General features: G+C 39.3%; 1 protein-coding gene across 1 annotated transcript in view; it reads left to right on the plus strand.

The window, feature by feature from the left end:
• Nucleotides 1-19,864, plus strand: part of kif5ab (kinesin family member 5A, b) — a 56,637-nt gene that overhangs the window by 15,102 nt on the left and 21,671 nt on the right. The window contains exons 2-16 of the mRNA XM_046383245.1: nucleotides 99-186; nucleotides 1,768-1,841; nucleotides 2,179-2,283; nucleotides 2,714-2,762; nucleotides 4,155-4,210; nucleotides 5,048-5,135; nucleotides 5,383-5,507; nucleotides 7,084-7,188; nucleotides 8,400-8,548; nucleotides 10,042-10,190; nucleotides 12,632-12,837; nucleotides 13,756-13,824; nucleotides 14,965-15,171; nucleotides 17,990-18,136; nucleotides 19,518-19,706. Of these exons, the coding sequence (XP_046239201.1) occupies nucleotides 99-186; nucleotides 1,768-1,841; nucleotides 2,179-2,283; nucleotides 2,714-2,762; nucleotides 4,155-4,210; nucleotides 5,048-5,135; nucleotides 5,383-5,507; nucleotides 7,084-7,188; nucleotides 8,400-8,548; nucleotides 10,042-10,190; nucleotides 12,632-12,837; nucleotides 13,756-13,824; nucleotides 14,965-15,171; nucleotides 17,990-18,136; nucleotides 19,518-19,706 (1,806 nt within the window). The remainder of the gene's footprint in view (nucleotides 1-98; nucleotides 187-1,767; nucleotides 1,842-2,178; nucleotides 2,284-2,713; nucleotides 2,763-4,154; nucleotides 4,211-5,047; nucleotides 5,136-5,382; nucleotides 5,508-7,083; nucleotides 7,189-8,399; nucleotides 8,549-10,041; nucleotides 10,191-12,631; nucleotides 12,838-13,755; nucleotides 13,825-14,964; nucleotides 15,172-17,989; nucleotides 18,137-19,517; nucleotides 19,707-19,864) is intronic.

Raw genomic sequence — 19,864 nt, forward strand, 5'->3', positions numbered from 1 at the left:
CAGATTTCACAGCAAGCTATAAGGGGAGGATGAATCTAAAGCACTCTTTAAACTACCTGTTGTTGTGTAGCTAACTGAGTTTCTGCTGGTCTTCACAGGGTAAGTCATACGTGTTTGACCAGGTGTTCCCCGCTAACACAACCCAGGAACAGGTCTACAACGCCTGTGCCAAGCAGATTGTCAAAGGTGAGTCATGTGCACATTTTGCTTCTTTGTTCTTTTTTGTTGTTGTTTGTTCTAGAGGCAGGAGTGACACAAAAGGGAGAAGGTCAGTACAGCTTGAATCACCATAGCCTTGGTTTCCCTTTAACAGCTTTGTTAGTTTACGCTCTATTGACTGACTGCATGCATTAGCAGCTCCTCAGCTCCTAGTGAGAAAACAGATTTCCATGATATGATTTAGTCACACAACCTACAGGTGTGAGCATCAAATGCACTGATTAACAAGATACATGCTTATCACCGCATTGCAGCGCTGATGTATCCAGAAGGCTCCGGATCAAATGAAACCAATACCCTCTAGAGTCAAATCTTTTTTCCTTCGCCCCTCCCTGCATCTGCCTACATCTGTCTGCCTCTTTTTCTCCTTGTTAGGATCTCTTTTTTGTGCCACCTTCAAAGCGAATGTGAAACTCCACTGAATCAGTCGTAGATGGAGCATGAAAAAGAGATTGATTTGGTGAGAAAGATTACCTTGTGAGCTGAGGAAAGATGGAAATATAAAGGCAAGATTAATCACAGAGCAGGGTTGGGAAAAATTCAAGGTTTGGACTTCAGCAAAATGAAGGAATGAGATGCAAAGTGAGATTTTAAATGCAGCAGGGGAAAAGGGCAAAAAAAAGTTGAGCAAGGCCAGAGAAAGATTTGGAGATACCAACATTAAGTCTTTCTCTCCTTTTGCAGCTGTCTGTTTCTCTCTGTTTTGCAGTGTCTTTTCATTGTCTTGCTCTTGATCTCAAGCTGTCTTTCCTCTATTTCTTCTCGTCTGTATTTTCCCTCTGGTGGTCCCTGTTGTCTAGTGATGTTATCTCCAGCTTTCTTTATTTCTTTTCAGCGATGGATTCTTTATTCTTTGCTCTTTCATGTGTCACGCTCTGTTTTGGTCTCACTAAGACCCGTATGGAGACAGAAGAACATGTGTTGCTGAGCTGAGAGCTGCAAGAGTTAAGGCAACACAGGGTAATAAGAAAGGGCGCCTCGTGTTTTCATCTGAAAGCTTTTGTGATTAGTCTGTGGTCATCTGGCCTATGGCAGCCGACCTTTCAGGGTGATGTGTTTTTCTTCATCCATGTTTGACTTTTACCGTAGGGGTTTATTAGACTGTGTCAGCAATCTGACATTCAGCCTTGTGCTGTTTTTATAACTTCAGCTGGAGAAGAGGTGTTGTTTTCGCTGTGGCTCACAGATGAAAGGAGAGACTAATATATCCATACTTGTTTGGTACTTCACTGAGTGCCTCCTGGTGACTCCAACACTGCAGCTTGATGTTGTTTATTGTGTGCAGCCACAGAGGTTGTTCAACACCCGACCAAGCTTAAATTCCACGTGCACTATGTGCACTCAGGCTTTGCGAGGCACCTTTTGATCTGTCTTTAGAGCAAGGGTCAAAGCTATTTGTCTTTGTCTGGGTGCTTGTCTGCCTTCCTGTACTATTGTTTACATACGTGACTGACTGGAATCTGTAATTCTGTCAAAAGTAATTCTTTTTTATTTTCTCTTTGTACTTTAACATGCTTTTTTTTTCCTTTTTTTCTTTTGTCAATATAGATGTTCTGGGTGGATACAATGGCACTATCTTTGCCTATGGGCAGACCTCTTCTGGAAAAACACACACCATGGAGGTACAGTATTGCTAAATAATTCAAAAGGTACACTTCGTGCTGTGGCACACACATGCACACAGACACACACACTTTTTTCTAGTAGCTGCTCCTCAGCTCTCCCTGACAGTACATCTCTGTCCATCACTGTCACCACTCACTATGTCTTTTTACCAGTCTTCTGTGGAAACCAACCTCCTTTACAACTCTCCCTGGGAGACAACCCGGTTCCCCTTTCAAGTCAAAAGACTCTCTACTCTTTTTTTTCTTTTACTATACACTCCACTAAATTTGTCCCAGGGTCAGCATTTATCCTACTCTTCACTCACGTTCTTATCTCGTCTCTTTCCTCTTGTAGGGAAACCTTCATGATCCTGAGGGAATGGGAATCATCCCCCGGATCTCAGAGGACATTTTCGAACATATATTTGCCATGGATGAGAACCTAGAATTTCATATAAAGGTGGGTGCAGGTTTTCTTGCAAGTCTTTTCGTGCGTACATTTGTGCAGTTGTCAAACAGGGATGTACAGGTTCAGTTTCGGTCTCACACACTATGATACATTCAGTGGGAATTCAACTCTGGCCTCTGATGTAATCCTCACATAGACAGGCTGAGTGGAACCAGCCAGGCATCAATAAATCATGATATACAAACCATGATAATCCTGCAATATTTGTTGTGCTTTTTACCCCACAGTCTTCTAATAGAGGATAATGCCTCATCATACCCAGAAGAGGACAGATTACTGCAACATCATTTTGCATATTTGCACAATGAGCATCCCTTACATCCTCTCTCTGTCTGTGTTGCTTCATGTTTTCTGTCCCTTCCCTTTTTTTAACAAAGATCTGTCACACCATGCTGTTTTTTGTTTGGTTGTTTTGCTGCAGGTGTCCTACTTTGAGATCTACATGGATAAAATCCGGGACCTGCTGGATGGTATGTTTAAGCACTGGACACATGGCTTTAAAACAGTGAAACACAGTTCACATTTGTTAATACTACATGTGCAGGTTTCTTGCACCACACATTCAAACTCTTACGGCTAAGTGTATAAGCCGTTACACTGTAACTGTAACATTGTCAGTGAGGGCTTTTTACAAGAGAGCGATGCAGCAGTGGTTTAGGGACTTTAGGGGTTTCTTCACCTCTCAGCCTACATACAGTCTGACCCACCTGAAAGTAGTTAAATCTGGTTTGCATGTTCTGAGGTAAAATAACAACGATAATAATAATAATAATAATAATAATAATAATAATAATAATAATAATAATCATAATAATAATAAATCTATGTGTTATAAACCTATGGCCTTGGTTGCCATAATAATAATAGTCAGTTGTAATAACAGTTCAGTCAGTCAACTCACAATTCAAATGCCAAATTGTGAGGGTGTGTTCAATGATCATTGGGGACAGTGAGGCATATCATATGTGTATATAGTAGTGTAGCTCATGTTGACTGCCTAAACTAGCTCACAGGCTGGCTCCATTGTATAAACTGAAGAAATCAAATTGAAAAATAGGATAAAGGAAGACCAGGATGCCTTCCTTTATCCTTTTCTTCTTTGGACAGTAAACGTTTGTGATCTTGTGCATTAAACACACAGAAGTCCCACAACATTGCACGTCATAGTCTTATCGGTGAGATATTTATACAGTGTAAAATGATGGAGAGGCTCGGACAGGGTGAAGTAAGCAGCATCCTTGTGATTACATATTTAATCGACCCTGAGACAGTGGTGAAAGCTCCCATCTGTATGCAGGGGAGCTCATAGCAGCTGAGCAACATTTAAGCTATGAACAAAAAGCGATTCGACAACAAGCGAGATGAATCGAGGCAGCACAGAGAACAACACCCTGTGGAGGTTCTTCCACAGAAAAGGTAACTGTAGGGTGATAAAGCACACAAACACAGACACACACAACCACACAATCTCCAGGGAAAAACAGCATCCACAATCTGGTGAAATTTAATTATCATTGGGGAAATAGGACATTCAAATGACTAATGGAAGAATGTGGGCCAATAGGAGGCTTTGCCAAAAATTTAGTATTTTGTTTGTTGACATTAGCAGAGGCATCTGCTTAACCTCTCAGTGACTTTGGCAAAAGTAGTTCAGTTCCATTAAAAACATTCATAGCAGCAGCATCACATTGTCTGTGAGTCTGACTCACATATTTGAAGGGAACGCAGTCAGGTCTGATTATATCTGATTATGTGAGAGTAACAACACACATGCACATTTATACACACACACACACACTGTGCCAACAGATAATGCTTTGGGTAACACCATGACCTCTCTCATTATTTTTCCTTACACCTAGTGACAAAAACCAACCTGTCAGTGCATGAAGATAAACACAGAGTTCCTTATGTGAAGGTGAGTCATCTGCAGTTTTTATCTCTCCCCCTTTATTGGCTATATGTATTGTGTGTCACTGGTTTTTTTGAGATATGCTTATCCATAGAGAGTTTGACAAGAACATTGTTACCATTCTCATGTCATAAACATGAACATAACCAAGACTATAGCAAGCAATTAGGTCAGGAGCAATACTGGGAACAGGAGGAAACAGCTTGTTGGCTCTGTCAAAATCCACCTGCCAGCACCCCTAAAAGTCCTCAATGAACATATTCTTTTTCAATACAAATCCAAAGTTAAAAAAAAGAAAAAAAAAAGTTGTTTGCTGCTCTATGTGCCAAGTTTGCCTGTTGCAACTTGTGAATTTCTGGAGTCTCAACTGCAGACGAGACCCAACCATCCATAAAAAAATGAATTATGTAGTTTTCACTCTTTGTTTTGTTTGTTGTAGGGATTAAACAAACAATAAATAGTATGCTGGTAGGTGCATTTTGCTTCTGTTTGACAGAGCCAGGCTATTTGTTTCCTCCTTTTCTCAATCCTTGTGCCATGCTAAGCTAACTGGCAGCTGGCTGTATCAGTCTATTATACTATAATATTTTCAGAAATGTCATGTCAATTTTTGCTTTTAAGTTTGAAGATTCTGATTTGAAGTTAAGGAATGGCAAACTTTTGTCTTATTTGTGTGATTTTTTTGTGTTTATTTGTCCAGACATGAATATGTGTATGCAAAACGGGAGTGCATATGGTTCATTTTCAGAAACTGTGTGTTTATTGGTGCATGTACGTGTGTGTAGAGGTTTGTTTGCTTCAAAGCACAAATGAGTGCTCTCACGTGTCTTTTTTTCCACTAAGGGCTGCACAGAGCGATTTGTCACAAGCCCCGAGGAAGTGATGGACGTGATAGATGAGGGGAAGGCCAACCGTCACGTTGCTGTCACCAGTGAGTCACACTGTTGATCTCTGTCATGTTCTGATGCTCATACTGTCATACGCTTCATGTCAGAGTTTTTTTTTTCCTTTTTTTTGCTGTTTAAGAATTCTAATATTAATGCGCAACGGTGAGAACTACTGCAGGATGAAGTGAACATCTCGTTTAACAACTTTGTCTGTGAGAAATAATGAATTGAGTGATGTTTTATGTAAGGAGCCTGAACTGGAGTCTCTTCTCTGCTCATTTTGTTCTTTAGACATGAATGAGCACAGTTCCCGCAGTCACAGCATCTTCCTGATAAACATCAAACAGGAAAACGTGGAGACGGAGCAGAAGCTGAGTGGAAAGCTGTACCTTGTCGACCTAGCGGGTAGTGAGAAGGTGGGACAAATGGGGTGTTTTCCTCTAAAAACATCACTGTCAGCAGGATTTTTGAACAGACGGACATCTTTTCTTGGGAAATGTGTGTTCTCAGACATCAAAGGAGCAGATTTGAACTTCACCCTTAAAGCGTTTTGAAATGCTCAGTCTATGTCACTGCACCACATATAATATTCTACGATATTAGAAAGAGTCTGTCTAAAAGACTAAGAATTGACTCTTACTTTGAGTGCTCTGATGAAATATCAGGGCTGGTGTTTGCTCATTTTAAGGAATCCAATCAAATCGACAGATGAAGACATTTTCTGAAAAACAGCAAACTCTCAGAAAGTCTTTTTCTCCTTTCAGATAATCTTTAAAAGATGTTTCAGGCAGACACAGAGGTCAGGGTGAGGTGAGCCACAAACAACTAATTGCTTCACTCTTTCAAAGCCTTTTAGGCGAAAACTGAGTCAGCTTGCCTCATCACGCCCTCTCTAAAATTATTTTTCTCCAGGACTCAGGTCATACTCTGGAACGGAGACAGAAAATACATTAAAGACACAGCTGAACAGAACATTTGGCTCCTGGGTGTAATCTATTGTTGATAGCATTGATGCAAACTATAGAACAGAGTGTGCTTAGAGTAATAGATGGCCGTACAGTCTGGATAGATGCTGACGGCCATGGTTTGTAGCTAACAAGATGCTGATGCTGCATGTAAGTTGTTCTGATTACCCATGGGAATAGCGGGAAATGGTTCTGCTCCAACAACTTCTTAGATGTTGGTACTAAATATTATGGAACAGGAAGGTGGTGTATGCTCTACAGAAAGCTTTGATGGGACAACTTGTTCTCCTCTATAATTAAGCTCCTCGTTATCTCTGTGTAAATGATTGTATCCCATGACAATTATGACACATTGCGGTGTGCCTTTCTTATTAAAGTAAAATGTTAGTGCATAAACCATCTCAAAAGCTGGTTGACTCTCAGTGTTTTCAATCTGTCTTTGAGAATTTGCAATCCAATGCAGAGTGTAGATGATTCAGTTTACAAGTCTGTAATTCTGTAAAATTTTCTTGCAAGTTTTCTGAAAAAAAAAAATAGATATAGGAAAATAGAGACATGTTACTGTGACAATAATTTGAATTTACTCGGTTGCGTGGAGCTGCTGATTATTATTTGTTTGTTACTGAAAAAATTATTCCCCTGATAAGCTAAATTATATGATTGTGTGTATATAAGTTTCATATTTTTGTATGTTTAACCAATCTCATGTGCACTGATTAAAAGACTCTTCGTTAAGATAACCATTAATTATATTTCACTAATTGAAAGTATAGCATTTGAACACTATATTATTATTGTTATTACCATTATTGTTATTATTAGTAGTAGTACTAGTAATAGCAGTCACTCCGTTGTCATCTCTGGAAATTTTTCTATGAATTTACAGTAACAAATAATTTAATTTCTAAAAAATGAAAAGAAACCACAACATGTGTAAAATAACGTACAGCTGGAAAATGTATGTGTGCTTTTATGTTTATAAGTACCTTATGAACTAATTTCTTCTATGTGTGTGTATCTGTGTCAGGTCAGTAAGACAGGTGCAGAGGGAGCAGTGCTGGATGAGGCCAAGAACATCAACAAGTCTCTGTCAGCCCTGGGGAACGTCATCTCAGCCTTGGCTGATGGCACGGTGAGCTGCAGCAATCCTCTGTAGTCTTTCTTCTCTGTCAGACCTCTACTGTATCGTAGCTGCCAAATGCATTTCCTGTTAATTGTTTGTTTTTAACAGATACCTGATACCAATAGAGTAATATCTTTCATACTGAGTTCAGGCTGCAGTGAATAAGTTGAACCTATTAGATTAAGAAAGCCTAAACAGTGCTCCTAGTTTGTATAGTGTCAAATGGCATCAGACTCGCAGTCAAATCACACAGCACAATGAAGCAGCTTAGCAACTGTGTCCATAATCCTAACCGTACCTTAAAGGAATAGTATGACAGTTTGGATAATATGCTCCTTTTTGCCAAACACAATTTGTTGTTTATATAATTCAGTTTTGTATGAACAAGATACAGTATATTCTAAAGGTAGGTCCCAGACTTACAAAAAGCAAATAAGCATATATATTTAATATTCAGTATATTTTGAATGATTGTTGTACAATTTCTATATAAACAGTATTTTATTTGCTGAAACAACAGCCCCTCCCTGAAATTAGCCTTACCTTAGCGGCCAGGCAAAGATATTGTAGAAGGCAACAATTGAAAAAAACAAAACAGTCAGCACTAGAAATAAAAAACACAACGTTGTTACTTAATGTAATCTGAGCCTTTGCTGAATCCTGCCATATTGACATTCTTGTCCTATAGCTGGATTGGGTGAATGCCGCAGAGACATACTGGCTAGTTTTCTGTTCTCTCATCCATAATCCCCACTGCTGCTACAGCTGGTAACTTATTGCTGTATAGGCGGGCAGCAAATTCACTCACTCAATCCATTCTGTCAGGCTTCATCATTGTAATTAAAACATTCACCATCTCCTATTATGTAACTCTCAGGGAACTCCTCATAAAATGGAGTAGCTCACATACTGTAAATGCCTCTCAAATCTTTCATGAATCTGTCGAAATTCAGTCTTTATTCGCTGATCAAGGACACAATCTTTTGAAAACATTCCAAAGGTTAAAAAGGCAATACAGTGACGGATGCAGCAGGAGAAGAAAAAATTCTTCTTTCTTTGTTCTGTGTTGATGCTCAGAGCACCATTTTTCGCTTTTAGAAAGAAAGGCATGTGCATGGTGGTGCAGCAAGTCAGAATGTCTTCCACAATCTTTTAATCCTCTTCTATCTGTCTTTTTCATGCTTTTTCACCGTCTTTGTTTCCCTCTCCTCTCTTTGCAGAAATCCCACGTGCCGTACCGTGACAGCAAAATGACTCGCATCTTACAAGACTCACTGGGTGGGAACTGTCGCACCACCATGTTCATCTGTTGCTCTCCCTCCAGCTACAATGATGCAGAGACCAAATCCACGTTGATGTTTGGCCAGCGGTAACTTGCTTCCATGCTAAGGGATGCTGCACTGTGCAGCCACAGCACATATCTCAGTCTCACTCAGCTGCAGCTGCTGGGATGTTTTTCGTTTGAAATGTGTTCAACTCAGATATGCTGGTCACATATTACTGCCTCCCACTTTGCTTTTGATGACCTGCAGGGTTTGCATTGCATGTGGTTTTTGATTGTTCTGAAATTGCTTAAAGAGCATCCTTTCTAATCTCAAGGGTTAGCTGCACTCATAGAAGAAGAGATTTGGTTTGCTTGCCAGCTTTCCACTCCTATTGCTCCTATTGTCAACTCAAAGAAACCTGCAGATGGAAGGAAAGATCCCCCGAAAGCCCCCTTATACATCTCATGTCTTTTTCCCCTACCAATGAGTCCCTTGAATAGAGACTGACATGAGAGTTGGCTGATATAAATAATGTATGACTGAGCAATGGCAGTGACAGAATCCACAGCAGACATTTGTATTTTACTGAGCAGAAAATTTGGTCTCCCTCTACCAGCCACTGAAGCTGTTGAACTCCATGATCAATTCCTTTATTAAAATCAATATAACATCAAAAAAAAAAAAAACTTGACATGATATTAAGCAAAAAAAATTGTCACATTTTATTAGGATATTATAGCATTATCAACATATCAGGTATTTTAGAAAAAGGTTAAAAAATGTGCAGGTTTGAGGGGAAACTACACCATTAAAGCAGGTTACTGAAATTCAGTGTCGATGCTGAGGTTCATTTAAGCATTTTAGTTACTTTATTTAGTTTAGTTATAAATATAGCTTATACAGTTGCTTGGGTTTGGGCACACAGTGCATAGCTGCAGTGTATATCTTAGCCATTACTGCTTTGTTCAACATTCACTTTATTGCCATCCGATGTTTGATTATCAGCACTATCCTAAAAAAAAAAAAAAGTATCATTTAAATTACAGATGAGGCTATTTGTATTGCTAATATCAGGGAGTAAATGAATAAGCACAACAGTGTTTTCTCATTGGAGTGTGAAATGAAGTCATAGCCACCGATGCAAAATTCACAGCCAGAGCTGAGTGCTGCTGTAGCATCATGAATGTTTCAACTCTGTGACGCCGCTTATTTGCGTCATAATTGAGCAATAATTTATGACCATGTAAGGGGCTCTATCTTCTTATGAAGGATGTGATTGCTGTATCTTGATGGGAATGTTTGAAGAAGTCTGAAGCATTTTCACATTTTGAAGTTTTGCCTCTGTATACCTACTTTCTCCTACATGCACCAGCGAACACACTTGGCAGAAACCCAATTTGCATACAAATTAATGAGATGCAAGCCCATTTTCACTGAGCAGCCTGAGCTGAAATATGCTTGTTGACGGTTCTTTTAGTCGCTGCTCTTCTCTGACACTTTCTGTCTTTCCCTCTTTTCTGTCTTCTCCTCTCACTCTCACGCTGTTTCCTTCCCCTGCTCTCTTTTCCGCTCTTTCTCTTATTCTCCCTCCAATTAGAGCCAAGACCATTAGAAATACTGTATCAGTGAACCTGGAGCTCACAGCAGAGCAGTGGAAGAAGAAGTACGAGAAGGAAAAGGAGAAGAACAGGTCAATGAAGGAGATCGTTCAAAGATTGGAGGCTGAGCTGAACCGCTGGAGGAACGGTAATAGTCGCTCTGTTATCACACGCAAATAAACAAGGCTTCTTCCAGGGAAGAATTATGAAAATTCTTCCCCAGGCAATTTGACATTATCATAGCTCTTTATATTTAATGTCATAATAATAACAAGTTTATATTTTTAGTCGACCCACCACTTTGGATCACACTAACTCCTATGAGATACATTGTCATAACATTTTGTACAGACATTCACGGTCCCCAGAGGATGCCTCCTAATGACTCTGACTTTTCAGTGAACACCACCATTCAGTTAGCGTTTATGGTTTTAAATGAATTGCCTTGACAACTATTTGGTGGGTTGCTATGAAATTTGGTGCACACATTCATATCAGCCTTTAAATGTATTTGAATAACCTATTTAGTTTCATCTAACACCACCAGGTGAAATTTTTCATTTGACCAACACTGTGTTTTATGACCAAATATTCTGCTAAGCTAATAATGCTGTTTATTTCCATCAGTCTCAGCTATGGTTGTTGCAAGTAAGTAAAAATGTGAATTATGGTATTTGCAGGTAAAGTGCTAGAACTGTAGAGTCCTGAGGGGCTAATCCAAAGAACACAGCCTCTACACTATCCACTATAAAAAACAAATTTCTGCACCCCATCTCAAGTAGTTGTTAAGAGGAATGAATATTTCACCAGCCTACTAGCCTGCAAAAAAGTGTGTAAGTGCAGATTTAACCTCATTTGATATCATCTGAATACATGCCAGTGGTGATATGGGAGAAGAGCAGCCAAACAGACTTGCTGGACTTGTGCCCAAAACACTTTAAAATCCCTTTTTGGATGTTTCTGTTTCATATTATTCAGACTTTTACACTTTTAATTTGATTCCCCTTTGCATCGTGCTGAAGGCAAGAAACACTGGAGGCTTTGTGTTTTATGAATTCTTATGTAGCAGTAATCCTCATGGACTAATCACATCTACAGAAAAGTCATAACTTACACTGATCCTCTCTGCTGTTACACACACACCTGTGCTAGCACACACACAAAAACACCAGCGTTGCATATACACACCTTCACTCTTAATTAAACACACACACACACTCACGCACACACACTTCCAAGCATCCTCTCCTGACTGTAGGTCAGTTCAAATGTCAGTCCTCTCAGTGGTAGTGATCGGTTGACATTCAGGCCATGTAATAGATCCTGTATGCTGTTTTTTATTGAAGAGCATTCCCTCAGTGCTTGACCTGAATTTTAAAAATACTCCAACACATCTTTATTGAACACCTATCAGTGAACATGATTTCTTTTATTGCTTCAACCCCCTCAGTTACTCTCACACACACAAACACACACACACACACTTGTAATCTAACCCTTCACTCTTTCTCCCTTTGAGTCTCTCTAACAATTTAGTGCTTTTAATTTCTTAATGGATCATTTTGACAACGCTGTTACCCCCATTCACCCCTCACTGCTCCCTGTATGGTTTCCCACCTCAGGCCAGGAACTCCCTGGGACGAATGATGTTGACCTCTATCTTGGACTACATTATCTGACTCTGTAGTCAAGGATGGCCCACAGACTGGAACAGCTGTATATGACAGTAAATTCCGCCCGGTTTCCTCTCTCTACAGTCTAGAGAGGGAACCTCCTACAGCATGCAATATATAATGTTTTCAGTTTTTTCTCACATTTAACCAGACAGCTGGATGAACTGGATAAGAGTCCAAGAATCAATGAAAGGTGTCAATACAGCACAACATGGTATAAACCTTGTCTCTACAAATTTCTTGTAAGAACTAACAGGACTGAGGAAGCAAACAACAATCTCAGAGTCTTGCTGTTTTAGTGAAATATAAACATAATTTTACGTGTTAAATATGTCAATTATGTGAGAGGATCTTATTCTTTTTCAACAGTGTAAGCATCCCACTATACGTGTTGTGCATTCAGTTTAGTACTGTGAAGTATTTACTGCACCACCTCCTGCTTTTGTCCTATTCCACATCAGCATCATCCTATTGATTCTGCCTGAGGAACAGCATCAAGCCAGAGATGCATTGCAATCCAGAGTAGCAGACAGTCCAAGCCCTTTTCTGTGTTCGTCATGGCATTAAGTGCCTGTACTTGTGCACAATTAGCATACTAAATGTCCTCCATTTTCTGCATTCGACAGCTCTTTTCTTTGTGAAATACTGAAGGAGTCTGAGCCACAGCCCGACACAAGACATCTGACATGTTAATGTTATAGAGGTCTGGTAATTTGTACTGTTGTTGGGTCTGAGCCCATGGAAGAGGAAGCTCGTTTATAGCACAAAAATATCTCAAATCCGAGATTTAAATGTATTGATGAGTTAGTAAAATGAAACTCTGGTGATTAACCCATTTATCCTTTCTTTATTAGGGCAGAAGTAGCCAAAGACAGAGCAAGACCAAAAATGTTGTATTTTGTCCCTTGTCTTTTAGGTGAGGATGTTGTGTTAGAGCACATGAGCCCAGGATCAGAGGACGTGCCTCTCGTACCTCCCGAATCTGAGGAGCCGCTTCTCGACATCTGCAGCCCCTGCAGCCCTTGCTCACTTGCCTCCTCCATTGTGGTTCACATCTCTGAGGAGGAGCGGCAGAAGTATGAGGAGGAGATCCGCAAGCTTTACAAACAGCTAGATGATAAGGTGATGCATAAATGATTTGGTTTGTGCATAAATGTAGAGCTGTGTACAGACAAAAGCAAGATTTTTTTTTTTCTCATAGTATACACACATGAATGCAAAGAGCATATCATACATGTATTATTCATGAAAATGAATTCAGGATCAAACACACTGACATAGACGTCATTGGGGAAATTGTAATGCTCTACACTGAAAAGCATTAAAAGCATTAAAGCATTAACAGCTTTAACAATGCACATGTATGCTGTGCTCCACAGGGTTGTAATGTGTCTATTTTCTTTTTATCAAAACATATTTCATTAAATGTACAGAACCAGTTGTTTGTCAGTTTATGCTCCACTTACAATACATTTGAGAAAACATATAAAATGCAGCCTTTCTAATGCTTTCACACATACAGGCATATTCAGGGCAATCATGGGGATGCATATATTAGATATTTTTTCTCTATTTATGTGGAACACCAGCTGTAGTAGACCTGATGCAGGAAACATATTAAGGTTACATTGCTACTTATTAAGTGTATTTAGGACATATTTGTTATAGTGTAATTATTTTCTCTGAAAATTTATAAACACACTTATTGAAACAGAAGGAAAAAAAAGTGTTTTTAGGACATGCTTTTGCTTACATTCAGTGCTTCTGGTTTAAGGCACTTTATCATTAAGGAGTTTAACATTGATTTTTCCATTTTGTCATGATCAGTTGACCTCAGACCATCAAATGACTGTTTTTGAGAAGCAATTACATATCCATATTAATATATATTATACTTGCTTATGGAAAAGACCCTGCAAGCTGAAAATGTCTAGCTGTGATTGAACATGGAGCGTAAAGTAAACAAGATGGCAGTGTCAGTACTGTATCAGTGCAATACATAACACTGTAAATGAACCATGTGTCTTTTCATCACTCAAGGATGATGAGATCAACCGCCAAAGCCAGATGGTTGAGAAACTGAAGGAGCAGATGCTCGACCAGGAGGAGGTAGAAGACCTTGCTTTTACATCCTTTCATCAGTTTGTTTAAACGGCCCACAGTAGGCAGCACCTGTAAATGTGGCTATCAAAAGCACACTTTGAATAGAGCTCAGTCGTGAGAGGTTTGTTGTCTTGCTCTTCAGATAAACAAGAGAAGAAAATATTGTTCAGGTGCCAGAAACCATTTCAAGAACACAAAATATAATTGGTTTTTCATGAATATATTTACATGTTAACAGCAGAGCAGGTTTTGGTGTCTGCTCAGACACAAATGATTGCAGGGAAGGATCCATACAAACATTGATGAAGGACTGAAGCATGCATTTGCATTGCTGACAAACAAACAAATGCTCTCTAATGATGTGATTTGTGATTTATTATGCAGTGGATGAGCATCGCTCCATTATCTTTGTGAATTTAGAGATTGTTTATGTAGAAGAAAATGGTCTACAGTCCTACAGTCTACAGGTCTACAGTCTCACACAAATCTAAAGCAAACAGGTCTGCCTGTATATGCTGCTTCAACGAAGAACAGCAATTAAAAGACTTCATTAGAAGGTAATTAGGAACAGTATTCACAACATGTATTCATAACAGTAACTAAACCATTGGGATAAACAGCCTGAAGCATGCTCTGGGATGTAGTCCACTGCCAGGTAAAAGACTCCACATTTACAAAATGAGTTCATTTATATTCTATAACGGGCCTGCTGCGGGTTGAGCGAACTTGATAGCAACCACCTGACCTTAACTCGTGTACAGTAACATGATTTTACATCAATTTAACCAAACAGAATGTGCTTGCTACAGTGCAAATGTGCAGGCACCCTGGGTAGAGCAATATCTACATTTAATGGCATCCATTTAGTAAGATGACCCATGTTGGGCTGCAGCAGTGCACATGCAAGCAAACATCACAGTGGCGTCATAATGTTAGCTTTTACAGTGTCAAATGATAGTCTAAGATAAATATTTAAAATGTGTTTCATCTGCTAAATTGCTTCTGGATTGTAGTAACAAAGGTGCAATGGCTTGTTGAACACAGTACTCCCATACCATCGATTTTCTCTGTTCTTTTTTTAAACCAAATCTTTCTACAGTATATTTGCACTTCATATTCGCTTGTTAAAATCTCTATGTCCCTCAGCTTCTGGCGTCATCCAGGGGTGACAGTGAGAGGGTGCAGTCGGAGCTGGGCAGGCTGCAGACAGAGAATGAATCTGCTAAGGCTGAGGTGAAGGAAGTCCTCCAGGCCCTAGAGGAGCTGGCAGTCAATTATGACCAAAGGAGCCTGGAGGTGGAGGAGAAGAGCGTGCAGAACAAGCTGCTAGCTGAAGAGCTCGCAAAGAAAATGGTGGGTTTGGCTTCCTGAAGGCTCAGTTTCATGTCGTAAAGGATGCAGTAAAAATGGGCAAATGGAAAAAGAGAAATAATGATGAAGAGAAAAGAAAAGCAAAGAGGCAGCGACAGAGGAGGTTGTGTACAAGATTGTCTCAGCGTTAACAAAAACTGATAAAGACATGGCAATGTATAGTTGGAAAGAAAATAAAATAAAAAAAAAAAAACAAGAGAAAATGAGCATGAAGAGCATTAAGTTTTAAAGTAATCCATTGATTTAAGTCCATAACCTTTCAAGGCTATGTAGAACTACTGGTTCAAAATGCAACTACAGAGATAATGAGCAGAACTGAAGAACTCCGTGGAGGAAAAGATAAGAGAGAAAATTCTGATAAATTGTTGATAAATCATGAACAAATCCGTATAAGAAAATGTTTTAGGAAAGTATAATCATAGAGGATGGCGGAAGGGGGAAAAATCTTAACACTATTTTATTTTTCATTCTAGACAGTTACAAAACTTTAAATATCTTTTAAATATCTTTTAATCTTTAAATTCACTTAGGAAGCTGTTCACTGAATACGATGTTTGAGGTTGTGAAAGAGAGAATTTTTGTTAATTAAATTAGGTATGAGAAAGTCTGGGAACTTTAGATATTAATGATATTCAGCTTTAATTAAAAGATTCTTTCAGCAGCCATGTACAGCACTGTTAACAGTCAAACATTCATGTCAGGTTTTGAGAAAACTTTGAAAAAGTTGGAAAAACAGCCTTTTCTTATCAGTGAAGATGTTTTATTTTCAAATAATGAGAACATAAATGCCCTGAAAACATTTTTGGGGGGGATCCTACGTGAACATAGTGCTGATTATTTTTCACATTACACATTTCTGTTTATTAATGTTTATCTCTGGTTTGAAGTGAGTAGGACTCATTTGGAAAAAGTGATGTCATGTGCTTCCATGCACCAATCAGGTTTTAGCAACATTTGAATCAGAATCTGATAACAGTTGGGTCACTTTCATTCAAACCACACCAATACGAATAGCAGATTAACTACATTTTCAGTGTTAGACCCTAAATAAATAACAATGTTCTTGAACTTAAGTTGGTAAGTACTCATTTTCAAATAGTTAATATGATTAAGCCGTAGCTTTAAAATTTGGGATGAGTTTGTCAGAGAAGCAAACAGAGCAGCTTTACTTTTAAGCATTTGTATATGACTGGAAGTTTGTGCACAGGAAAGTACTTTTGAAAAAGTCAAATTGAGATAAAGTAAAAGGACCACTGGCAGAGCTGGTCTGTCTTTAATAAAGCTGTGACTGGCTCAGTGGACAGAGAGGACCATTATTCACCTTCTTAACACCTCTTCAATATTTCAAGCACCGTTTTACAATCTGCCACACCGTCCTCCCATCCCTCTCTATCTTAGAAGCTGGTCCAGTGATGAAAGGTTCTGACAATGTAACTACTCCCCACATTCAGTCTGCAAAAGCCAGCTGAAACCTCTTTCCTTTCCTGTGTCATATCACTTAGCTTGCCTTTACTGTGGCCTCTTCAGTTTGTCCTTCCCTGACCTCCCACCTGACATGACATCCTCTCTGGGAAGCTGCCTGTCTGGCTGTCTGACAAGATGTGAAACTGAATACAAGAAACCATAGAGTGAGCTGCAAAAACAAAAATTCTATTATTCCAGCCTCTTAGGGCCTTTTGCAGCTTCGCTCCCCTCCCAATTTTTCCATATCCAGAGAAGAAATGGAGCAGCATTGACCTAGAAAAATTGTGCAATGTGGAGGGTATTCATCACTGTCTTCACCCCATTGTCTTCTCAGTTTCTTCATCTCTGCTTTCACTGGAAACCCCTTGTCTTTTTCTGCAGGAGGCCACGCCATCGCTCGCTGTCATTGCCATTCATCTGCTCCTTGAAGCACCATCTTTAATCCTTCGATCCACTTAAGCCCCTTTCTCTCATTATTTATTCCACTCATCATTCAACCAACCATCTCCACTTTTCGAAATCTCCTCATAAATCTTTCTTCAGCGTAACTAAACATTTTTTCATTAACTCCTTTTCACTTATTCATAAATAAATCATTTTCAGTTAATTATTTACTGCCATTTTTGCTATTTTTGTTTTGACATGGGAAGTGACCTGTATAATGATCACATGGCTTAAAGTTAATGTAGGATATGAAGATGGAGAGGTTGTTAAAGGAGTAAATGTTACTGTATTTAATGAAGGTTGTTAATGCTGCTTTCACTTGACTGATGATCCATCAGGGCAGTAACTAAAATATACCCATAAAAAATAGCCCAAGTACAGTATTTATGCTAGAACAGACAATCCACTTAGTATAAAATGAAGGAGCTTCACTGTTTCAGTTTGTTTCGTCAGACCTGTAGAGCATCAATTGAATAGAAATTGTTTAACTGTGTCCAAGCCTACTGGGACTACAGTGACGCTGCCTGCTGTGCAAAATGTTGAAGGATAAAGTAAACTCCATCATTCACTCTCCCAGTTGCTTTCATCCAGCGCAGATGCCATCAAACTTTATCTGAGCAGTTTATTGATTTGTAATTTGACGGCCTTTAATGTTTTGCTGCTTGGACTTCTTGGATGTGAATGAGGCCTCGTCAGTCTCCTGGAGCTGGGTGTGCTGTCAGCTTAAAGGACTCTCAGTCCCTCCCTCTCATTTCTCTACTACACAATTTACTCTTCCATTATTGTCCCCCTGTTCTTTCCCATCTCCCCTCTTCTGGGTTTTCTCTCTGCCCCACCCCCTCCCAGTCTTCATTTGTGTTCACTCACTTGTTTCATTTGTCTCCTACCACAGGCTCACCTCATGGCTTTAGAGGCAGAGCTGTCCCGTATTCAGGAAGTGAGCAGCCACCAAAGGAAACGCATAGCTGAAATTCTCAACGGGCTGATGAGGGACCTGAGTGAGTTCAGCTCCATTATTGGTAACAGAGACATCAAGCTGGTGAGTAATAGACTTTTAATCCCCATATTCTCCTACAATCAAAGTAAGTAGAAACACTGAACTATTTTGTCACAGCTGAATTGCACTCCTCTCTTTTTAAAGTTTTATCCATAATGTACTACTGGGATCTGCTTATCTTGCTCTGTCGAGGGAGAAAGTCTGTGGGCCATACATAAGTTTAAAATCATTCGAAAAGGTGCTACTTATGACTCAGATCTTGCCTCATAATTATCAGATTTACTTACAAATTATCATTGTGCATTATGTTAATAACACTAGATTAAAAAGGCTCAGGTTGTAACCCACAGTTCACTGCCTGTCACCATGGCACAGCCATGAAAGTGTCTGTTTTTGGTCTTACAGTATTAGTGCAGTTTTTGACATCATTGAGGCTCAGAACAATGAGTGGTTGGGAATCATAAAAGCAATTTCCAGCCAGGGTTACTTTAACCACTGGGAATACTGTTGCCAAGGGGTACGTGGAAAAACTGGATATGATTACAAATTGTTGTGAGGCCACTCTTTTCTGTATTTATTGTCACAATAACCTATAATCTGATATCTACCACCAACCTGAACCTGAGTCAATAACGCTGTAATACCAAGTGCTGTGATTGAGAGTGTGTGAAAACTAATTACAAAGCCAGCAGCGAAGTCGAGATACAAAGCTAAGAGTAATGAACAAAGGGTTTAAGTGTTGAGGTTCTGCCAGTTTTAGGTAATATAAATAACCACTTTAATACAATTAACAGTGTTAAAACATCCAGTTTAAAATCCTCTCAAATTAAGACATTTGTAACATGACTTGTGGTGTTTCTGACAGTGCGCTCATTTGATGTGGGTTTGTGTGCTCCATAGTTTCACAAATGATTTGTTAAAGATGAATTGGAAAAATCAAGATGTCTTTTGGTTCATTTATTTTTCTTTACGATTCAGCTTGACACATTTTCTACCCGTGGAAATTTCTGCATCTTGATGAGCATTTAAAACAAATGTCTGTATGTTTATGGCTGTGTTTAGAGTGATGATTCACCTGAAAAGTCCTACATTACACAGTGTAGTCAGTATATGTGCTTATATATCAAGTTTTTTCTACAACACATGAGAATAGGCATATCCACTGATATATTTTGGCTGTAATATTTACATTGCTTTTGATATGTGGGCGTATATAGTTAACCTCCACAGTTCAATTCTGAGCATCTGAGTCACAGCATCTGTTAAATGATGCTGTTAACCTAATGGATGTGCATATAAAATCAGAGAAAGGGTTTCTAAGATGCCTCCCAGCTGTCTTTAAATTGTACCTACTCAATCTTAACCAGACATCTCCGCCGCTTTCTTAACTATCTCTCCTTGGCTCTGCCTCATTTATCTCCAGCCCATGGAGATCACTGGTGTGATCGAGGAGGAGTTCACAGTGGCTCGCCTGTACATCAGTAAGATAAAGTCAGAGGTGAAGTCCATGGTGAAGAGCTGCCGCCACTTGGAAAACCTTCAGATGGAGTGTCACCGCAAGATGGAGGAGACAGGCAGAGAGCTGTCCTCATGTCACCTCCTTGTTTCACAGGTTTGACCGATTTATGTGGAAAAATCAGGACAACAGTCCATGAAACCCCTCTGTCCCAAAATGTTTATTATTACCATAAACAAGTGAGAGATGTTTGAAGCTTCATCAGACTAATTCACATCATACATACTTACGCAGATCTTTGAATGATGTTGGTT

Source organism: Scatophagus argus, chromosome 3 (assembly GCF_020382885.2).
Source record: "Scatophagus argus isolate fScaArg1 chromosome 3, fScaArg1.pri, whole genome shotgun sequence".
NCBI classification, from domain to species: domain Eukaryota; kingdom Metazoa; phylum Chordata; class Actinopteri; family Scatophagidae; genus Scatophagus; species Scatophagus argus.